This window comes from Lipotes vexillifer, unplaced genomic scaffold (genome assembly GCF_000442215.2).
Source record: "Lipotes vexillifer unplaced genomic scaffold, Lipotes_vexillifer_v1.1 scaffold890, whole genome shotgun sequence".
NCBI lineage: Eukaryota > Metazoa > Chordata > Mammalia > Artiodactyla > Lipotidae > Lipotes > Lipotes vexillifer.
This window is the reverse complement of record NW_006776053.1, coordinates 377,052-395,807: the sequence shown is the minus strand read 5'-3', so window position 1 is coordinate 395,807 and position 18,756 is coordinate 377,052. Positions and strand designations below refer to the sequence as shown.

Below are 18,756 nucleotides of genomic sequence, written 5' to 3'. Positions count from 1 at the left end.
CTCTTTCCCGTGGAATCTGACCCAAGATCCTCTTTTCAACTTCCTCTCAAACTCTAACCCTTTCAAGAACTGTCACCAGCCTGACCGAGAGCAACGGTGCTGACAGCTCTAACCGAGAAGGGGAGACTTGGCAAGGACGGCTGCGAAGCCCTTGTCACCCCAAACTTTCACTCCAGAAACTCAGAGTTAAGGCTGGTAATTTTTGGAGCCTGAATGGGTTTTGTGATTAGGCTCCATGTTGGAAGTTTCTGTTTGTGTGATAGCATTCTCTCTCCTGATCTCTTGTTTTCATGAAAGGACTTTTTGACATCTGACATAAGGATGATTACAGGCCTGTGGAGATTGGTATCTGTTTATTAACTGCAAGATGTAGGAATGATGAAATAAAAGACCCCAAGAGAAAAAACAGATCCTCTATTCAAGGTTTGATTTGATCACCTTCAGCCTACTACCACTGCTTTGGTCAGAAACTACAAATGTCATGAAATTTGAGTCAATGCTAATAACTTTATTCTATTGTGCTCGGTGACTTTCACCACCGTTGAGTTTAATCTTTGGTGGTAAGAGCCAGCAGGGATAACTAGCATTTTAAATAATGTGCTAGGAGCCTGAAACATGTAGATTTGAAGGAGGTTTGTTCCTCTGCAGATGATTTAAATGTTAAGTACGTCCCCGTGCAGGGGATACACGAAATAGAATCTGAAGACTATTATCTCCTGTAGAAATGAACTCTCAATTTACTCACTGCACAGGAAGGGCAGATTCTAGTCATTTTCACTGCCAGCAGGTGCCCTTTCTATGCATAATAGACTTTGCAAGTGTAATTAACACATGAAGACCACTGCTGCCAGTTTTTCTTCAGGTACATGCTGCTAGGAGTTTTCAGGACAACAGTGTAGGTTGTAAGAGCTTTTTACATTGCAGTTGAAGATGAGGTGTTCATTGACTTTTGGACAAAGACATGCTAAATGGGGCTGAGCCTAGACCCTACTCTTGGTATCATAGGTCGTGGTCCTTGGACCCAGAGACCCCGAGAGCTGTAATGTGGCCTTTGGTAGAACAGAAGTCAGTGTAGCAAAGCTCTGGGATGCAGTGAATAAATAGAAAGTATGATGCTGAAACCCTGCAATTATGTGGAAGACTAATTGCACATTCACAAATACAACAACCAATTATTTAAGTTAACTTTAATTAGAGCTATAATCACAGATTTTAACTATCTGAATAAATCCATTAAATACAAATAGTCTGCCCTAAATATTTCCCAAATTAATTTTTTTTCATGTTCCTTCCCATTTTTGGAGAGGGTGGTTAAGAAAGTGCCTGGGCTTTGTATTCAGACACACCCAAGTTCAAATCTGTTTCATCTCTTATTAGCTGTGTAACCATTAAAAGTCTATTTTACCTCTCTGATCTGCCATTTCGTTTTCTGTGGAATGGGTTCACTTTACCTACTTTGAAGAGTGGCTTTAGGAATTAGAGATACTGATCATCAAGTGGCACATAGGGGCCATTTAATAAATGGTGGTTGCTCTTACTATGGTTATTATAAACATGGGGCATGGATTTTGGTTTCCAGAAGGTCTGACTCACATCAAACGTTCTTCTTGCTTCTGCTGCCTTGTGAACTCAAGGGAAAACTTTATAATTCATCTTCTCTTTTTACCCATCAGATTGTTTTTATTTTGATTTTTTTTTTATTTAACTTGGGTTATTGTATGGTTGTTTTCATTTGCAGCTGTGGCATAAGAATGAAAAGAAAAGAAACAAAAGCAGATGGCAGAGAAAACGAAAGGAGTAAGACATTTCCAGCCCTTATGAATATTTAAAAACATGTGCTGCTGGTTCCTTTCTACTTAGATCTGTGCCATTCTCTTGATTTTGAAAGTGAAAATGAGAATGTTCCCTACCTTGGCTGATGGCAGCCCTGACCTTGGCCAGTGTTGGAAGAGCTCTCCCATTTCTGGGACAAAAGGATTAACTTGCTGATGAAAATCAGTGTTCCCTTTCATAATAATAATCACCATCTATCGAGTACAGCGTGCAAGTCAAGCTCTTTATAAACATGACTGCATATCTTTAAAATCAAACTGTAAGGTAAATACTAGCTCCATTGTATAGGTTAGAAAATTGAAGCTCAGAGGGGTTTAGTGACTTACCCACCATGACACAACTAAGAAATGGTAGAGCCTGCGCTTGAAATCCAAGGCCATCTCATATTAAAGTGTTCCTTAGTAATATCCTTTAAAGAATTATGGAATAAGTTGTACCTATTTTGTGAAAAAGATCCTTTACATAGGCTTTTTGATGACTTGCTAATAATTGCGGACTTACGTTATCATTCATTATTCATTCATTCAACAAATATTTATAGAGCACTTAATATGTACCAGGCACTATGCTATGCTATGCTAATTAAATGTTGCTAATAAAAGGTCCCAGTAGAAGCCATATGGTAGTTCCCATGTAAATACCTTTTTCTCCCTACTCCTTCAGAAGTAGTCCTAAATGAGGACCACAAATCAGTTCCCAAATTGAATTGTATATTTGGGTTATTCTGGACACCTGTTAACATATTTTCAAATATGTGATAAAATATTTCCAAAGCAGATCAGGACAGGTTCATATTTTACCCCAAAAAAGGCAGCCAGGCCAAGAGCCAAGTTAGTAGCTAACTCCTGATGTTCTCTGAGGGCATGGTTGAACCGAAAAGTTAAATCAAGTGTGTACAGTTAAGGTTTGGATTTTGTATTTGACTTTGTAAAACACCTCATATTTTCTGACATTTCTAGGTGCCTCTGGAATCCATTCTTCCACCCAGAGTGGAAGATTCTCTGCAAAACGTACTAGTTCTAGCCTCTTTATCTGTGCTGTATGTGGGGTTCTGAATCAACCCCCACAGGCTGCATCATGTATTCCATCTAGGATTTTTAGCAAACAGTCTTAATATGCCTTTTCACAGGGTGCGTAGTCCATGTGGGTGATGGGGCATCAGTCCAGACACAGCTGTGAAGTGACAGCTGGATGATGAGAGCTGGGTCCATTCTAATCTCTGTCTTCACTGATGCCATGAAATTTTGCGCAGGGAATAGATTGATGCTAAAGTAAGTGGGATTGTTGACATTCTTGGTGGCAGTGATAGAAATCAACAAAGTGTGGTGTGGTAGAAACAGGAAAACCCGGCTTTGGTTCTGGCTTCCCCATTTACTAGTTTTGAGGTCTCTGAACACCCCTGAGCCTGTTTTCTGTTGAATGTGAATAGTAATAAGCTACTGATAAAAAAGCAGGTGTTCCGTAAATAGTAGGTACTATTTTTGTTATTACTGACTATGTGTATGTATTTGTAGTCAATATATATTAACGTGTATGTGTTTGTATATGTGTATATATAAAAGTGATCCAACAATCCAATCCAAGTTCACAAGACCCAGGTAGGTTGGAAGTGGATTAGGTAGACAGGTATGACCGAAATTCTTTTCTATTTATCAAACTCTGGGCTGTGCAAGTTTTGTTCAAGATTGAATTCTAACACATAAGTAAAAACTGTGTCGTTTCCATTTTGCAGCAAGTATTTATGAGTGCCTTTTATGTCCCTGGCATTGGACATAGGGAGATAGGAACTTGTAGATGGTTCTGGATCTGAGGAAACACTGCTTCAGCAAAGAACTCAGGTGTCCAGGCAAGAGCTGGGAGATTTTTTTTTTTTTTTAAGCTAAGAGGCATCAAGGGGCCATGATAGGTCCATTGCTCTGGGGGTACAACCACTGCAACAGGAACTCATCTGGGAAGGCAGGAGGGGATAAGGACCAGGATTTCAGTTTGAAAGAGAAGGAGGAGGGAAGGTGGGTCTGTGCTGGGCCTGATGGTAAGAAAGTGCACAATGTGTGCTGGTTGGACAAAGTGAAATTATACATTCCTGGGTAAATCCCTTAGTTAGATTTGGCTGAACTTGACCTTGAGGTTTGAGCAGAGAGGGTAAGGAGTAGAAAATAATTCAGGCTTGGAAGTCAAAGCTCTGGGTCCAAATCCTGGCTCTGGTCCTACTGAATGTATGTCTTTGGGTGAATCACACAGTCTCTCTTTCCTCATCCACAGAATATAGCTAAAAATATAGCTCTCCGTAAAGAGCCTGGCATCAAGTAGGCACCTAAAAGGAAGCTGTTAGGTGATGACAGTCACTGAGCCCTATATTGAGATGCACCTTCATTTTCTTCAGCAGCACCTAAAACTGAAAATGCCAAGAGCCTTTGGAGGAAGCTTTGGACAATTTCTGAGTAAACTGTCTCCCTGGTGGAAAAATGGGAGAGAGAAGAGATGGCTCTTTGCATTATCTATGCTGTGGATTCTGTAGGAATCTATATCTATACTATATAGGTTCTATAGGAAAACTGCCTTTTCAAGTTCTCCATTTGATTTTTAAAAATTGAAATGTAGGGCTTCCCTGGTGGCGCAGTGGTTGAGAGTCTGCCTGCCGATGCAGGGGACACGGGTTTGTGCCTCAGTCCGGGAGGATCCCACGTGCCGCGGAGCGGCTGGGCCCCTGAGCCATGGCCGCTGAGGCTGCGCGTCTGGAGCCTGTGCTCCGCAACGGGAGAGGCCAGAACAGTGAGGCCCGCGTACCGGAAAAAAAAAAAAAATTGAAATGTAATTCATATACCATAAAATTCATCCTTTTAAAAGTGTACAATTCAGTGGTTTTTAGTATATTCACAATGTTGTGCAGCCATCACCACTGTCTAATTCCATATCCATTAGGTTTTTAATACCTAATTTTTATTGTTGTTAGTAAGGTAATCCACCCTTATTAGTTAAAATAATACTTTTTAACCTTTCAGAAGTATGTATAGCAAAAAGCAAATGTTCTATAAAAATGAGTAGTCTGTGTAGATGGTTGGCATCAGACCCTTAATCTGATCCCTCCAAGGTGCCCCTGCTGGCACAGATGCTAGGAGTACAGTGTGTGACAATGCTCACTCAGCCTCAGCGTTGACATTCCTGTGAGGGCGCTGAGGCTTGCAGGGTTAGAGAAGATATAGTGTCCCTTTACCATGGAAGTGACCCTTCCGCAGCTGGGGATGGTGGTTGTTCGCTTGCCCACCCACCCTTCAGGGAGCTCTCCTGACTGCAGCCCACCCACCGCCCCATGGTCCTTCACATCCTTTGCTGCAGCATCTACATCTGAGCGTCTGGACCCACCCTGCCAGTCCCACCCTCCCAGTCCCCTTTCTGCTGCCTGATGTGGTAAGGGGCAGCAGCCTGCCTCCCTTGCCCCAGTTTCTGCCTGGCCTCCATGGGACATAGCTGGCTCTTATCTGTTCTTATATGACCAAGCCTTGGCCTGGTTTTCCATTTCTTGTGATACATCCTGTATGTAATTCCTCACTCCTCCCTGACCTGGAGCCTGTCTTGAATCCAACACTTAGAAAACTCTGGAATTTCTAAGACATAGTGCAGTGGTCTCTGCAGCAAAGACATTCTACATATGTTCATGGTCATCAGTAGAGCAGGAGCCACAGACCATGTAATGTCATCCTCAGAGAAGCTTCAGCTCTGGAGGAGGTTACCTTGTGGCAGGGATTTACGGTTGTGTCGCTACCTCTCCCACAACGAGAATCCGTGAAGCACCAGCGTAGTGCTAGGCTCAGAGTTATCTCTCAACAAATGTGGGTTTGTCTTCCCTGTGAATATTTGAAAGACTGAGAGACTAGGCTAAGAAGGTAATTGGATGCTACGCACCTTGGCATGTGACGTATCTTAGTCCTGGAAAAACAAGAAGAGATTTTTTTCCCCCTTGTTACCACTTGGGTTTTCAACGTTTACACTCTTTTGGGGGGTTACTTTCTCTTGGTTTATTTATCCATAAACCTCTTTTTCTCTTCTTATTTCTTCTGTACATCATTCTTTCCTGGATTTCTACGAGGGTCTCATGGGTTGCTGGTGGCTCAAACCTGAGACTTCCTTTTGCGACCTGGCTCTGGCTGTTAACGGTTCTCACTGAACTCTCTGGGGCGATAGAGAGCCCTGTCTCCTGACCTTTCCTCTGTGATTAACTTCTCCTGCTGCAGTGGTCTTAGCCATGGAGCCCTTCCTGATGTTTTCCAAGTCTGTCTCCTTCCGGTAGACTGAGGAGGCATAAAAGGGCGGACTACTCTAGGCTTTGATGTTGACCTCTCTGGGTTTTCGTCCAGGCGTTATCTTTATAACTCTTGTGTTTGTTTCGGTTGGGTTTGGTGGCTTGGAGTGCTTTCCCAACCCCCAAGGTTACCCCAGGAAGCCACAGGGCCACACTTAGGAGGGCATCGTCCCCCCCCTCCCCACTTTCACCCTCAGCTCAGATACACACATGTCTCGCATTAGCAGGCCATTTCCAGTGACCAGCACCGCGTGCCCAGCTCCTCCACTGCTGTGAGCCCCAGGCTCTGGCTGCCTAAACCACGGATGGAAACGAGGCAGTCTGTGCCGCCTCTCCTGATCTGGGGTTGCTCCTGTCCTCATACGTAGGGATCCTCCTCCTCTGCTATTGCTCATAAATCAGGGAGGGCCAGTTGGAAACCAGGCAAGAAGTTAAATACTTTTCCCCCTAAGAAAACCTCGATTAACTAATGGCATTCGCACCCCTTCTACCTTTCAAGTCATATTTTCTGCCTCTCACCAGCTGTGACCTTTGTCAAGTCACTTAACCTCTTGGAGCCATGGGTTCCTCTGTGAATTACGGAGATCAGCCTTTCAAGATTGCTGTGGGAACGAGATGAGGTCATCTTAGGTCCGCCCCACAGCACTTTGTAAGCCTCCTCACGGCAGCCTACACACATACAAGAATATGCTTATTGGCTGTCCGCTATTAATTGTAATCTCCAAATAGGTAGGGATCAGAACTATTTTTTCTCTCCTCTATCCTCAGCCCAAGGTGGTGCCCAGCACTTAGTAATATATTTACTGACTGACTGACCGGCACACGGAAAACACTGAGCACGTAGTAAATGCACCATAAGTTGTTAGTTTTCTCTCTTTCCCCTCCCCGGTTGCCTTTTTAAAATGGAAGCTCCTGAGAGACTAGTTTATTTTTCTCTATGGACACCGTGAATCACATTATAACCCTGTTTCCCTCTTTGGGTTGGCAGCTGGAGGACTCAGAGCCAAACCTGTGGCCACCCCAGCAGGTGTGCAGCACCTCACGGCACACATAGAAGTGCTCACCTCACTCCGGCTTATGCTTTTTCCCTTTGCCCCTATTTTTTTTCCCTATTTTTGCTGCTGTATTGAACATATTTCTATAAACTGCCGTAAATTCTGTTTAGAACAAGAAAGGGTGTCAATTCATTTAAGCTAGTTGGCAAATGTAGTTTTATTCTGGCTACAAAATGTCCACTTGCTATTTTATTTTTCAGCTGTAATTATCAAATACCCATTTTTTTTTCTTAAGTGTAACATAATGGTTAAAAAAAAGTTAATGTAAAGCAACAGTAGTATAAGAGACTCTTGAAGTAGGAGGGTGTGGGCTGGAATCACCGTTAACTGTGACCATGGGCAAGTTTCTGAGAATCCCTTTTTTAATCTATAAAATGGATGGTATAAATTGGATTATTTGAGGATTAAATGAGATAAGGGCTCCCGCACAGCCCTTGGTATTTGGTGAGCACTCGGCACATACCCCCCTCTTTATTCCTCCTGCTCTGCCCACAGCCCCACCATGGACTCTAGGGAATCAGAAACAAAGTTTGGTTCTCCTGTGACTGACAGTCTGGAATAACCGTACAAATTAGCGCGTGCTTTATGCCAAATGGGCAACCCAGACAAAAGCCTCTGAATAGGGAGGTGTTAGCAAGCCCGGCGTGATCTGAGAAGTGGTGCTTGGCGGACAGCACAGGTTCAGTAGGACTTGGAGGAGGCGGGGACTGGGGCCCACAGGGACACTCGTGGCTCAGCTCAGAGGCAAGTTGGGGTTCCTGTGGTGAGGGGCTGGCCGGAGTCTCGGACAGAACGTGGAGGGGCCCGGGACTTGGCACAGCTGCTGGCGGGCCCCCAGGGAGCCAGGTTAGAGCAAACCTCCGAACCTCCTTCCACTTTTCTTCCACAGCCGGGCACATGCTGGGCTCCTGGGAAGCAGTGAGCTTGCTCTCTCTCAGTGTGACAGACTTGGGTTCTAGTCTCAGGGCTGCTGTGTGACCTCAGTGAGTTGTTTAGCTTCCCAGCCCTCGTTTCCTCATCTGTATGGGGGGCGGTGCTGGTACCTACCTCATACCGTTGTCCTGAGGGTCCAGTGAGAAAGTGCCTGTCAAGCCCTTAGCCTAGTGCTGGCTATGGCAAGTGCACCATGAACGGCACTGGCTCTTCCTGGCTCCCTTTGCGACACTGGCCATCGCATTAGCCCGAGGCCCATCTGTCTGGTCACTTTCAGGAAGATGAAGACTAGGATTATCTGTGTTCTCCAGCAAGGTGTGTTGTATGGTCTTTGTTCGCTTTCTTTCCCCCGTTCTGTTGTCCTTTAACCTCTCTAGTAATGCCAGGCTTCGTTATTTCAGAGCGGAATTTTAAACTGTAAGACAAACTGTGTTTACCCATTTGTTTCTTTTCAAAAAAGAAGGAGGAGACGGAGGGAGGGAGAGAGGAGGGAGGGAGGGAGGGAGGAAGGAAGGAAGGAAGGAAGGAGGGAAGGAAGGAAGGAAAGAAAGCTCAAATGAGTAAGACCAAGAGTTTTCCTTTCCTTTAAAGACAGTGAGCTGAGGAAAGACTTGTGGGCTTCCTTTGCAGATCTGGGTATTTGGCTAAAAAGGTTGAATGCCTCTGAGAGGCGAGATGGGTGCTGTGATGTGTACACTGTAATGCTCACTATGCTTTAATATGGGAAAAGAAAAAGAGTAGACCTTCCAAACCCCTGGGTAGCTCTACGCTGTATCCTTACTAAGGTCAAAGAGGTGTTGCTCCTGGGGAGGCGGGGGTGGGGGCCCTCCTACCTCTCTCCACATTTCATCTCCCCTCCCCTCCCCTCCCCTCCCCTCCCCTCCTCTCCCTCTTTGTCTTGGGAAGCTGCCTTTTATATATTTGAGCAGCCAGTGTTCCTTTATTTCACCTGACTCTTTTCCAATTAGTAGCCGCTCACCTCAGGGGAACATAATTAAAAGGGCTCTAGTTATCTGGGGGAAAGGAATTAACAAATTGAGAAAGTGCAGTAATAATGAACGGGGACTATAGGATCATTAATAAGTCTGCAGTATCCATATTCATGCCTGTCCATTGCTAGGAATGAGCTCATGCTGCAGGACTTACCTATAAGAGCAGTGCTCTGCATTGCAGGTCTGGAGTTGGTGAGAGGATTGGGTGAATAGCCCCCTTGGTTTTCCAGCATGCCTTTTCTTTTGGCTTAAGTTCTGAGTATGTGCTGTGGGACAGTATAGGCTTTCAGTCCAACAGCACTGACTTTGAATTACAGCTTCACTCTAGCTTTGTGACCCTGGGACAAGTTACTTCACCTTTCCAAGCAAGCCTGTTTCCCAATCTGAAAATGTGGATAGCAGTGATACCTTGCAGAGTTGCCTTGAGAATTATGTATGAGTGATGGACAAAAGCACCTGGGTTATAGTAGCTCAATTGATATTAGTTCCTTTTCCCCTTAAGAGGATTCAAAGTAAACATACCTTTCAGGTAAAGGTCATTATATTGTCACTGCCTTGACACTAGCAATATAACCCCTCTCCTTTTCAGGGGAGAAGGAAGAAAGAATAGCTTTTACTCTTCCAAGATGACAGTGATGAAGTCAGATAGTGCCGTAATTCCCAGAGAACAAAGGCCTAGGGCAGATACACCCTGTCCCGCTACTCAGAGATGTACAGTGGCATTCCACAATCGCCGTCAGCCGTAGGGCAGTTGTGACACGGTTGTGATGGCCTGCCTATGCATGAACTTGGTCGTAGCTGTTAATATTATCACCCCTTTAATTTAATTATGTACACTGTTGGTTCTGCACATGTTGTATCTAATTGCCATTTAAAATGTCTTCCAAATTGCAGTCAGATTCAGCATTGAAATGCAAAGTCAGTGTGAATGGTGAAAGGCACCAGAGCAGAGAAGCATGGTATTCATTTACAATTGGTGAAACAGATATTTGCGTTGATATTTTCTTGATAAACAATAAACAAGTTCTTTCTGGGACCTAACAAATGAAGATAGCATCTAGATAAAGTATTATGTTTTGTTACTGAGATACCTTGGAAAAAACAAGGGCATTGATGACTCTGAATCAGAAAATGATTCAGAAGAGTCAGGTTCTGAATGTGAAGTTTTTTAGGACTAGCTTAACCAATTTTTTGCTATATTTTCTTTTTAAGAAAGCGTGATGAGTGGTTTTACAAATTTCTCATTCTGTGTGATAAGCAAGTAATGAGTCATAGTTTACTTGGTGGTTTTTGCATTTTGGGTGGTACATAAAATCAAGTTTAAATGTTACCCTCTGAAGAAAGTGATAAACAAGCCTACTGAGCTCAGTAAGTAGACAAGTGACAAGGGAGTGTGCTTGGGGTCAGAAACTCATGTATAGAGGTGATGCATGTCAAACACCTCACGCTCATCACGGAGTCTCTACTGTCCTCACCAACACTTTGCCAGGTATCCTTCAGAACCGGGGAGGGAACAAGAAACCATCCTTTGGGCACTAAGAGAATGGGTCCAGTCATACCAGCCATGCCAGGGCTGTGAAGAGAACCCACTTGGACATAATAGCTTACTGAGCCTACCATGTGCTGCTCCTGTGCTAGGCACTTCATGGGTTCTCTCTAATCCTTGCAACAATCTTGAAAGATTTCCACTGGGGCTGGTACTGCCCTTTTAAAGACACTTTGCCAAGATATAACAAAAGATATTAAAAACAGTCCTGCCCTTTGACTTGGTAATTCCATATTTGGGAATTCATGCACATGAAGTTGTTCATTTTCATTACGATGTTACTTATAGTGAAAAGTTGGAAGTGGCTTAATGTCTAACTCTAGCAATAGGGTTCAGCAAATTAAGGGACATCCATACTTGGTTGAATATTACATAGTCTTTAAAATAGTCACAAAGTTTACAGTATAATATGGGAAATGTTAATGTAGCCAGTGAGAAGACAATAAAATATATGCACTCTATAATTTCAAAGATATTTTTAAATATTAATGTTAATATTGGAGGAGAATAATACAAAAATAAAAGTAGTTGTGATAAGATGACTTGATCATGGGTGAGTGTCGCCCCCCCCCCCCCGCCCCCGCCAAATTTCTCTTTACAACAACAAGAAAAAACAAACAAAAGAGAATGATTCAGTAGCTGCAAAAACTATTGAGGTATACTGAGAATACAAATTGTTTTCAGAATGCAGGTAGAATTACCCAGTTACATATTTGCTACATTGAGATGTTAAGGAGTCTCTGGGGTTTCTTTTTTTCCTCTCTCCCTCTCCCCACTTGAAATATGTAATCATTGTATTTGCAGAGCAAAAATGCAGTAGATTCAGGGACACATTTGAGGTTTTGTAAGCAAATGATGACACAGTAAAAGGTATTTGTCCAAATTTGCATTCATACAAAACATGGTGTGCTGTGATTTCAGAATAAATGTGTTTGAAATATTTTCTAAATACAGAGCTGTTGCAGCCCTAAGTTAGCTAAGAAACTACATTTCTATGACAGGCCATAATTACCCTTTGGTAAATTATTGGGCTTAAAAAAAAAAAATAGCCTACCTAATGGTACCTGAAGAGTGAGTCTCACTTTGTCCCTTTCTACATCTGCCATCACTTCTAAGACTCCTTTTTACTCTTTCATTGATTTTTATTGCAGGACAAAAGGGCATGGCATTAAAATCTACATATTTAAAATTCTAGAAATTTTTTTTTCAGATAAGAGCCTATAGTCTCAGATAAGAGCCTAAATTATACAGAGGCTTTTGCTATAGGTATTTATTTTTACCTTTTTCTCACAGTTGTTTGAATGTCCTTTTCTATACATTAATTCATTTGTTGGAATTTCAGTTCAGAAATTCTAATTAAAACTCAGGGTCATTTGTCACTTGCATGACAGTGCTGGTAGGAGCTGGGAAAGTTTATAAGATTTGGTTAAATATTATGGATTTGAGTTTTCTCCCTTCTATGTGTTTGGCTGTACTTCTGGACACATTAATAAGTGGCCATTTTTCTGGAATTCTGCACTCTTCCTGCTTCCTTTCATTACATTAGGCAAGGTTCCACTAGATGAGGCATTTGCAGTCTTAAGACTTCCTGCCAGGGTTCAGACTTTGTATTTTTGACATTGAAGCTGTCGTGTTCCTGAAGCTACTTAATTAGAAACACATTCATTTCAATGTACACTGGAGAAAGCTTGGACAGCAGAGCCAGGCACACTGGGAAGTTTGAGCATTTGTGTAGCTGGCAGCTAAACTAATGGTTTACAGTTTAAGGGGAGAAAATATCATAGGGCATTTCCTTGCCCCTAGAAGCGAAGGGAAGCTGAATGTGCACAGCAGATACCTTTTTTAAAAAGGAGAGAAGAAGAAGAAGAAAGGAAAGACAACTCCACTTTCACTGCAGTTTTGTGTCTAATTCTTTCTTTGGCTATTATCGAATACAAAAATCTTCTAGAAGAATAGTTGCCAAACTGTACTGCTAATATTCAAGACTGTTTTACAGGTTCCCAAGATATATTACTGCAGAGGTCTGTAGTAAGGAGAACATTTTATATTCTGGGGAAGGATTTTTGCTTGAAGAATTTTATTTGTTGAATGGTAATGAGGGAATTGTGCTCTTTCTTATTTTTAAATGTTTGAGCAATTTTAAAGTGCACATATGATGTTTAAAAAACCTTCGTTGCCCATCCATTGCTTTCAGGATAAAGCCTAAACTCCTCAGCATTCAGTGGAAAGCAAACCTCTCCTTTTTCATTTCTTACCACTCCTCATTTCCCTACCCTGTCCCCAAGAAAGCCACCGTCCTAGGTCCACTTCCACGCCACCAGCTGCCCCAGAGGAAAGGTACCTGGGCACCTCAAGTCTGAGCCAGGTATCTTTCCACTGGGCTCATAAAATACCTTTTTGTACCTTTCTTAGGATGTATCACATGCTGGAGAGACAGATGGAAACATTGTCAATGTCTTGCTTCCTCTCTACTCCTTGACCTCCCTACCTGCAGGAAAAACACTGGGTGGGAGGCGGGCCTGGGGATTTTAGGTCCAGTATTACAAAGTCAGTGTGGCACGGAGGAAGAAGGTTTGGAGTCAAATCCTAGGGTTGCCGCTTGTTTTATGGCATTAGAGAAGTGATTTAGGCTCTCTGGGCCTATTTCCTCCTCTGTAAAATGGGTATAATACCTACCTTGTGAGGGTGTGTGGGTTAGGAAAGATGAATTTCAAGTTCCTTGTATAATGGCTAGCCCATTTATCGTTGGTAAGTAGCATCATAATGATAATTTATATGTGTGCCCCTGAAACCAAAGGAAATCAATCCATAATGCCCAGGTTTTAAAGCCACTGGAGCTGGGTTCTCATCTCCTGCTCAGTCACTAACTAAGGGAACCCATTGCTCTGGGAATGAAGCAGTTGGAAGGGGCTTTTTGAATTACAGTGTCATCAGATGTCATGTGTGCAATTGGGGTGGAGATGCTTGCTGGCTTTGCTGCACTTTGTCCAATCAGAATGAACAGTTAGGTCACATCTCTTGATGGCAGGAGGAAACAGCAAATAAAAAATCATTCCTCTTTGAAGCACATCATGCCCTCCATCTGACATTGTTAACTGCTTTTTCTGTTGTAATCATGGCAACAGTGGTTCCCATTTGTACCAGGAACTGTACTAATCACTCGACGTATATTTTCTCATTCTGATAGCAAGCTGCCAGTTAGATTCCAAAGTGCCATTTTAAAGATAAGGCAACTGAGGCTATGCAATCGCATGGCTGCTATTTAGGGACTAACGCCAAGGTCAGTGCTCTTCCCGCCACCCATGCTTTTAAGGCTGCCCGCATTTTGAAATTCTTCTGAAGTTTCTAGGCTTGGGAACAAAATGTCACATTAGGATTTTTGTTGTGAAAGGAAATGTAACTGTGCATACGTTTATTAAAACAGTTTTTCTCCAAATAGTGAACCATGTGTAATTTTCTGTCAGAAGCAACAGACATTAAAGCAGCTGTGTGTCTCTGTTTCTCTTCACAGCGCTCCCATGCCCTACCTCATAGGAATCCATTTAAGTTTAATGGAGGTAAGTGGGCTCCTCTCCTCCCCAGATATCTCTGTTTGCGGTTGTGTTTTGCTATGTGGCAGCGGAAAAGACGCGGTCTCTGGATTCACAGCTCTACACACGGGAGCGTGTCAGAGCAACACCTCATGCACAGAGCTGAGCGTTCAGCTTAGACCCTTTCCACTGGGCTCTTGTTTCCAGTGTTTTTCCACTTTGTTTGGAGATTGTCAATTTTCATGGGTGAGGGAGTGAGGTTCAAAGAGGCAGGAGGAAAGGGTTCTTTAAGGGTTTGAACGAGGGAAGGAAAATGATTCACTTTTCAAAATGATGTTTATTCTAAAACACTGAAACAATATCATATTACATTTTTCCTCTGTAGAAAATGTGGTATAGAAAATATGCAGAAGTATAAGTAGGAAAATTAAAATTATCCACAATACCATTATTCCAGATTCAACCACTGTTAGCATTTTATTTTTCTTCATCCTCGTCTTTATTCTGTGAATATATATTTTGTATAAATGTATTTCACTGATATGGTATAGAATTTTATGTCTTTATTTCATTTAATATTATGGCATGGGGATTTCTACATGTTTTTGTCTACTCTCAGTAATAATTTTTAATTTGCTACCGGTCCTTCCACTGTTTGGATATGCCACAGCTTAGCCATTTTCCTATTACTGTTGGACACTTAAAGCTGTTTATAATATTTCACTATTATAAATAGCATGTCAGTGAACATCTTTATGCATAAGGCTTAATCTGCATCTTGACTTAACTTCCGTAGTGTAGAACCCCTAAAGTAGAAATGCTTGGTCAAAGCTATGAATCTAAGGCCAGATTGCTTTCTGCATGGCTGTACCGGTTAGATAGCAATTCTTTTAAGGGACTTTTCTGTGCTTTTGTAAGTGCCACTGGTTTATAGACATGAACCCTAAGCTTTTCCCTCCTCAGGAGAGATCTGAAATTTGCACTAGAGCAAAATGGGGCAGGAGGTAGGGGGCTTGCCAGTTTTGCACAGGAGATAAGCTCTCAGAGGGAAAAGCTAAAGCCATGTCCGTCTGTGATGATGCTTTGCATGTCTTAAAGGAAGTGCTACTTCTCTTCTTCTGTTGCCTTCATTTCACGTCGACGAGGACCACCTGCTTCTTCACTGTTGCACACTGTGCTATTGTGCTTACGAAAATGAAACAAGTTGGTTATCGAAAAACCTGTTTGTTTGACATTGAGAATCTTGATCAAAATAGACCACAGAAATCTGCTCAAATTTCTAATTTGACAGGACGGCCATGTGGCTCCTACATTCTGTTAACAGTTCCTCCTTGTCATCACCCAGCCCTGAGCACATACAGTACACAGTTTATGGACTATCTTGGATGGTGTATTTAGATCAGCTTGAAGAGATTTCTTCTGTGTTTTACCTTTGTTTGTCAAGTTTGGGGGTGTATTCAAAGCTCCTGTGTGAAAAATTGAAAGTGAGTACTTGCTAATAGAACTTTCGTGTCAATTGTTGTACAGTTGGAAACTCTAATCTAAAGACCATTTGGTCTATCGGCATCCACTGCTCTTTCCTGCCTCTTCTGCCTTCCAGGCTGTTCCAGCACGGGTTTTTTCAGGCTCGGTTTCACAGCCCTTTACCTTGAGCATTGTCCAGGTTTCTAGTCTTGGCTTGCTTTTCTTTTCTATATGCCCTCTGGCCATCTTTGATAAGGCTTTTTGCTTTTGCCACCAGGGTAATGTCAGTGACTCCCAACTGTGATTCTAACACTGACATGCCTCTCTCTGAACTTAAGGCCCAGAGTTGCAAATGCCAGTTGAAGGTCACCAAGATGTACTGTCGATGTCTCAAACTCAGTCTTCCCCAAACCCCTTATTATCTGTACACACAGACCTGTCGAGTTACTCCACTCCCCTTCCTCTGTTCCTGGTCCCTGTGAGTGGCACCACTGCCTGAAAAGGCACCAAAGTGGGTCATGCTGAGCATGGCTGAGTGTCCTCTTTCTCATTTCTTTCTCTCTAAATAGTCACCAAGTCTCTGACATGTCTTTCGCCCTGTTCCTTCCTCGCTGCCTTCGTTGACATTTTACCTTGCTTTCTTAGATTTTTGCAAAGCCTTATTCGTTCATTCGAGAAGCAGGATCAAGGCCTCTTGTTTTCCGAACATTTTGCTAGGTCATGAAGGTATGAAGATGAGTATGAAATTCTGGTCACTCTGCCTTTAATAGCCTGCCTTCCAGCCTCCTCTGCCCTACCCCCGAGTCCTGCTCAGTCTCCCCGCTGCTGTCAAGCCTCCTGTCCTCTCGCTGTGCCTTGTTAGCCAGTGCTCTGGCTGGTCTCTAAAACACCCCCATCCCCACGCCCCTGCATGGCTAAACCTTCTCTTCCCCAGCTGTTGGAGGAAGTCCTCCCGTTGGCCGTTGTCTTTGCTTGCTGTACCTCTTGCTCAGGATGACAGCTGTTTGCTTCCCTGCCCTCTCCTTCAGCCCTAGGAGCAGGAGCTCTTTGGGAACAAGGACTGTGCTTCATTCACTGTGGTGTCCTCAGCACCTAGCAAGATACCCAGCAGGTGCGTTCTGAAAAGAAGGATTGAGTGAGTGCTTGGAAAGCTGGAATTTGGAACACATTTAGAGCCCTCCAGTAGGCATTGCTGTTGTCAGGGAACCCAGCACCATAATTTTACTTAAAGGTGGAGGGAGTAAATTTTTTTACTTTTTATGTGATTGTAAGTAATTTAAAACAAGGGTTTTTTTGTAGTAAAACATGCCGTGCACAACAGGCATAAATTTTGAAGCTAAAACTTGAGACAGAGTTTTGCACTTAGGTGAATGGGTGCAAGTCCACTCTCCTTGGCCTTTGAAGGGTTTTAAATGAGAAGGTTCAGGAAGCACTGGCCAAGATAAATCTTAGCCCTGCTGATTTAAATTCGGGAGTGTTTGCCATGCTGAACTACTATGTGGTCAGCACTAAAAGAAAACCAAAAATAGTAGTTGCCCCACTCTTGAAGCCAGCTAAGACACTTTCCAAACAAAATAGCGTTTCCTGCGTGTGTGAGGCAGCTGTGAACTACCAAGTCGTGAAGTACAGTCTCCTGATCTCCTCCCATGGATTTCAGCTCAGACTCAGTCCTCCGCTCATGCTTTTTGATTGGGCTTATCTGGGTCTATTAGACCTTTAAGTGAGAGAGGTGGTTCCCTGAGATTTCTTCCAGGAACCGTGGGCTATAATGCTTGGGGGTGGAGCTCATACCTGGGGCCAAAGGAAAACTCTTTAGGGAAGGAGACTGGGAAGGCCCATCTCCTCTCGCACACTAGTTTTCTTACTGGCAATTCAGCAAAAGGCTTATTTTTGACTGTCTTGTTATTTTTTCTTGAAAGCTATAGGCACCTTATTATGCCTTTGCATATGTGCCAGAATTTTTTAAACTTCAAATGAATGTGGCAGATGTTCATAAAAGTTTAGAAAAAGCTACCATAGGAAGACTTTTTAACCATTTTTATGACACTCAAATTTGTTGCACAAAAAGAAATATAAATTATAACCTACTGTTCTCATTTGAAAGAAGGTTATTTGGGGGGAAGATCTAATTCTAGCCTTCAAGCTCTTACAGGCTGTCCTATTTGTTAAGTGGCAACCTAGTCACCTAAGAGAGTACACCTTCCTTCTAAAGTGACAAGTTTCTAGCTGATCGTCATTCTTAGACCTCCACTGCCTTTTTATATCCTTTCTCTCATCTAAGCAAACACTAATTTGAGGCTGGTGGTAAGTTAGCAGGATAGCCAAGGGTTTTGGCATAGACCTAGTTTCTTCTTGGAGAGAATGATCATGTTAGCTGGCAGCTAGGAAACACCAAAACGTGGCCAGATTACACAGTGACTGTTTCCTTTCATTCCCTCCACCTCAGTTGAGTTCAGGAGATGCTCTGCAGCTCCTCCTCTGTGCCACGTCTGGTAGCAGGTGCCAGGTCAGTTCTGGTAGATGGGTTCCTTTTCCTTTTTGATAAATGAAGACCTTCCTTTCCAAGCCTCACAAATAATGCTTTGTGTACAGACCTCAGAGCCACATGAAGGATGCATGCAGAAGGTGTTTTGTATCATTCCTGGTGATGGAATGGTCAGGAAGGAGGAAGGAAAGGTGATGGCAGTGACACAGTGCAGACAGAGGCTCAGGTTAGACTGCAAATGAAGCTCCACCTATATACAGAGGCAGTAAAGTGTGGTGGTTAGAATGTGGGCTCTGGGTTCTGGCTCCCCTACTTCCTGCTTGTTTGATCTTGAGCAAGGTGATGGACCTCTGCACCTCTGTTTTCTCACCTGTAAAATAAGGGCAATGGCCACAGCTCCCCCCTACAGTATCATTGAGGGATCTAGTGAGATAACGCTTATCAGGTACTCAGCACAGTGCCTGGCACATAAAGAGTTCAACAGAGGTCAGCAACCATTGCTATTTTTATTTCCTCAGTGGCCTTAAATCCATTTACATTGTTAAGTTGATGCCTTGAAATTGTGGTTTTAGGGACTCTTGGGTTCCAGGGATCATCACCTTCATTCCCTAGGGAAAG

The 18,756-nt window shown here is 43.0% G+C and overlaps 1 protein-coding gene across 2 annotated transcripts in view; it reads left to right on the top strand.

Moving 5' to 3' along the window:
* Positions 1–18,756, top strand: part of DENND1A (DENN domain containing 1A) — a 536,936-nt gene that overhangs the window by 318,405 nt on the left and 199,775 nt on the right. For both annotated transcript variants that reach the window (XM_007450246.1, XM_007450245.1), the window contains one exon: positions 14,171–14,216. In XM_007450246.1, coding sequence (XP_007450308.1) covers positions 14,171–14,216 — 46 coding nt within the window. The remainder of the gene's footprint in view (positions 1–14,170; positions 14,217–18,756) is intronic.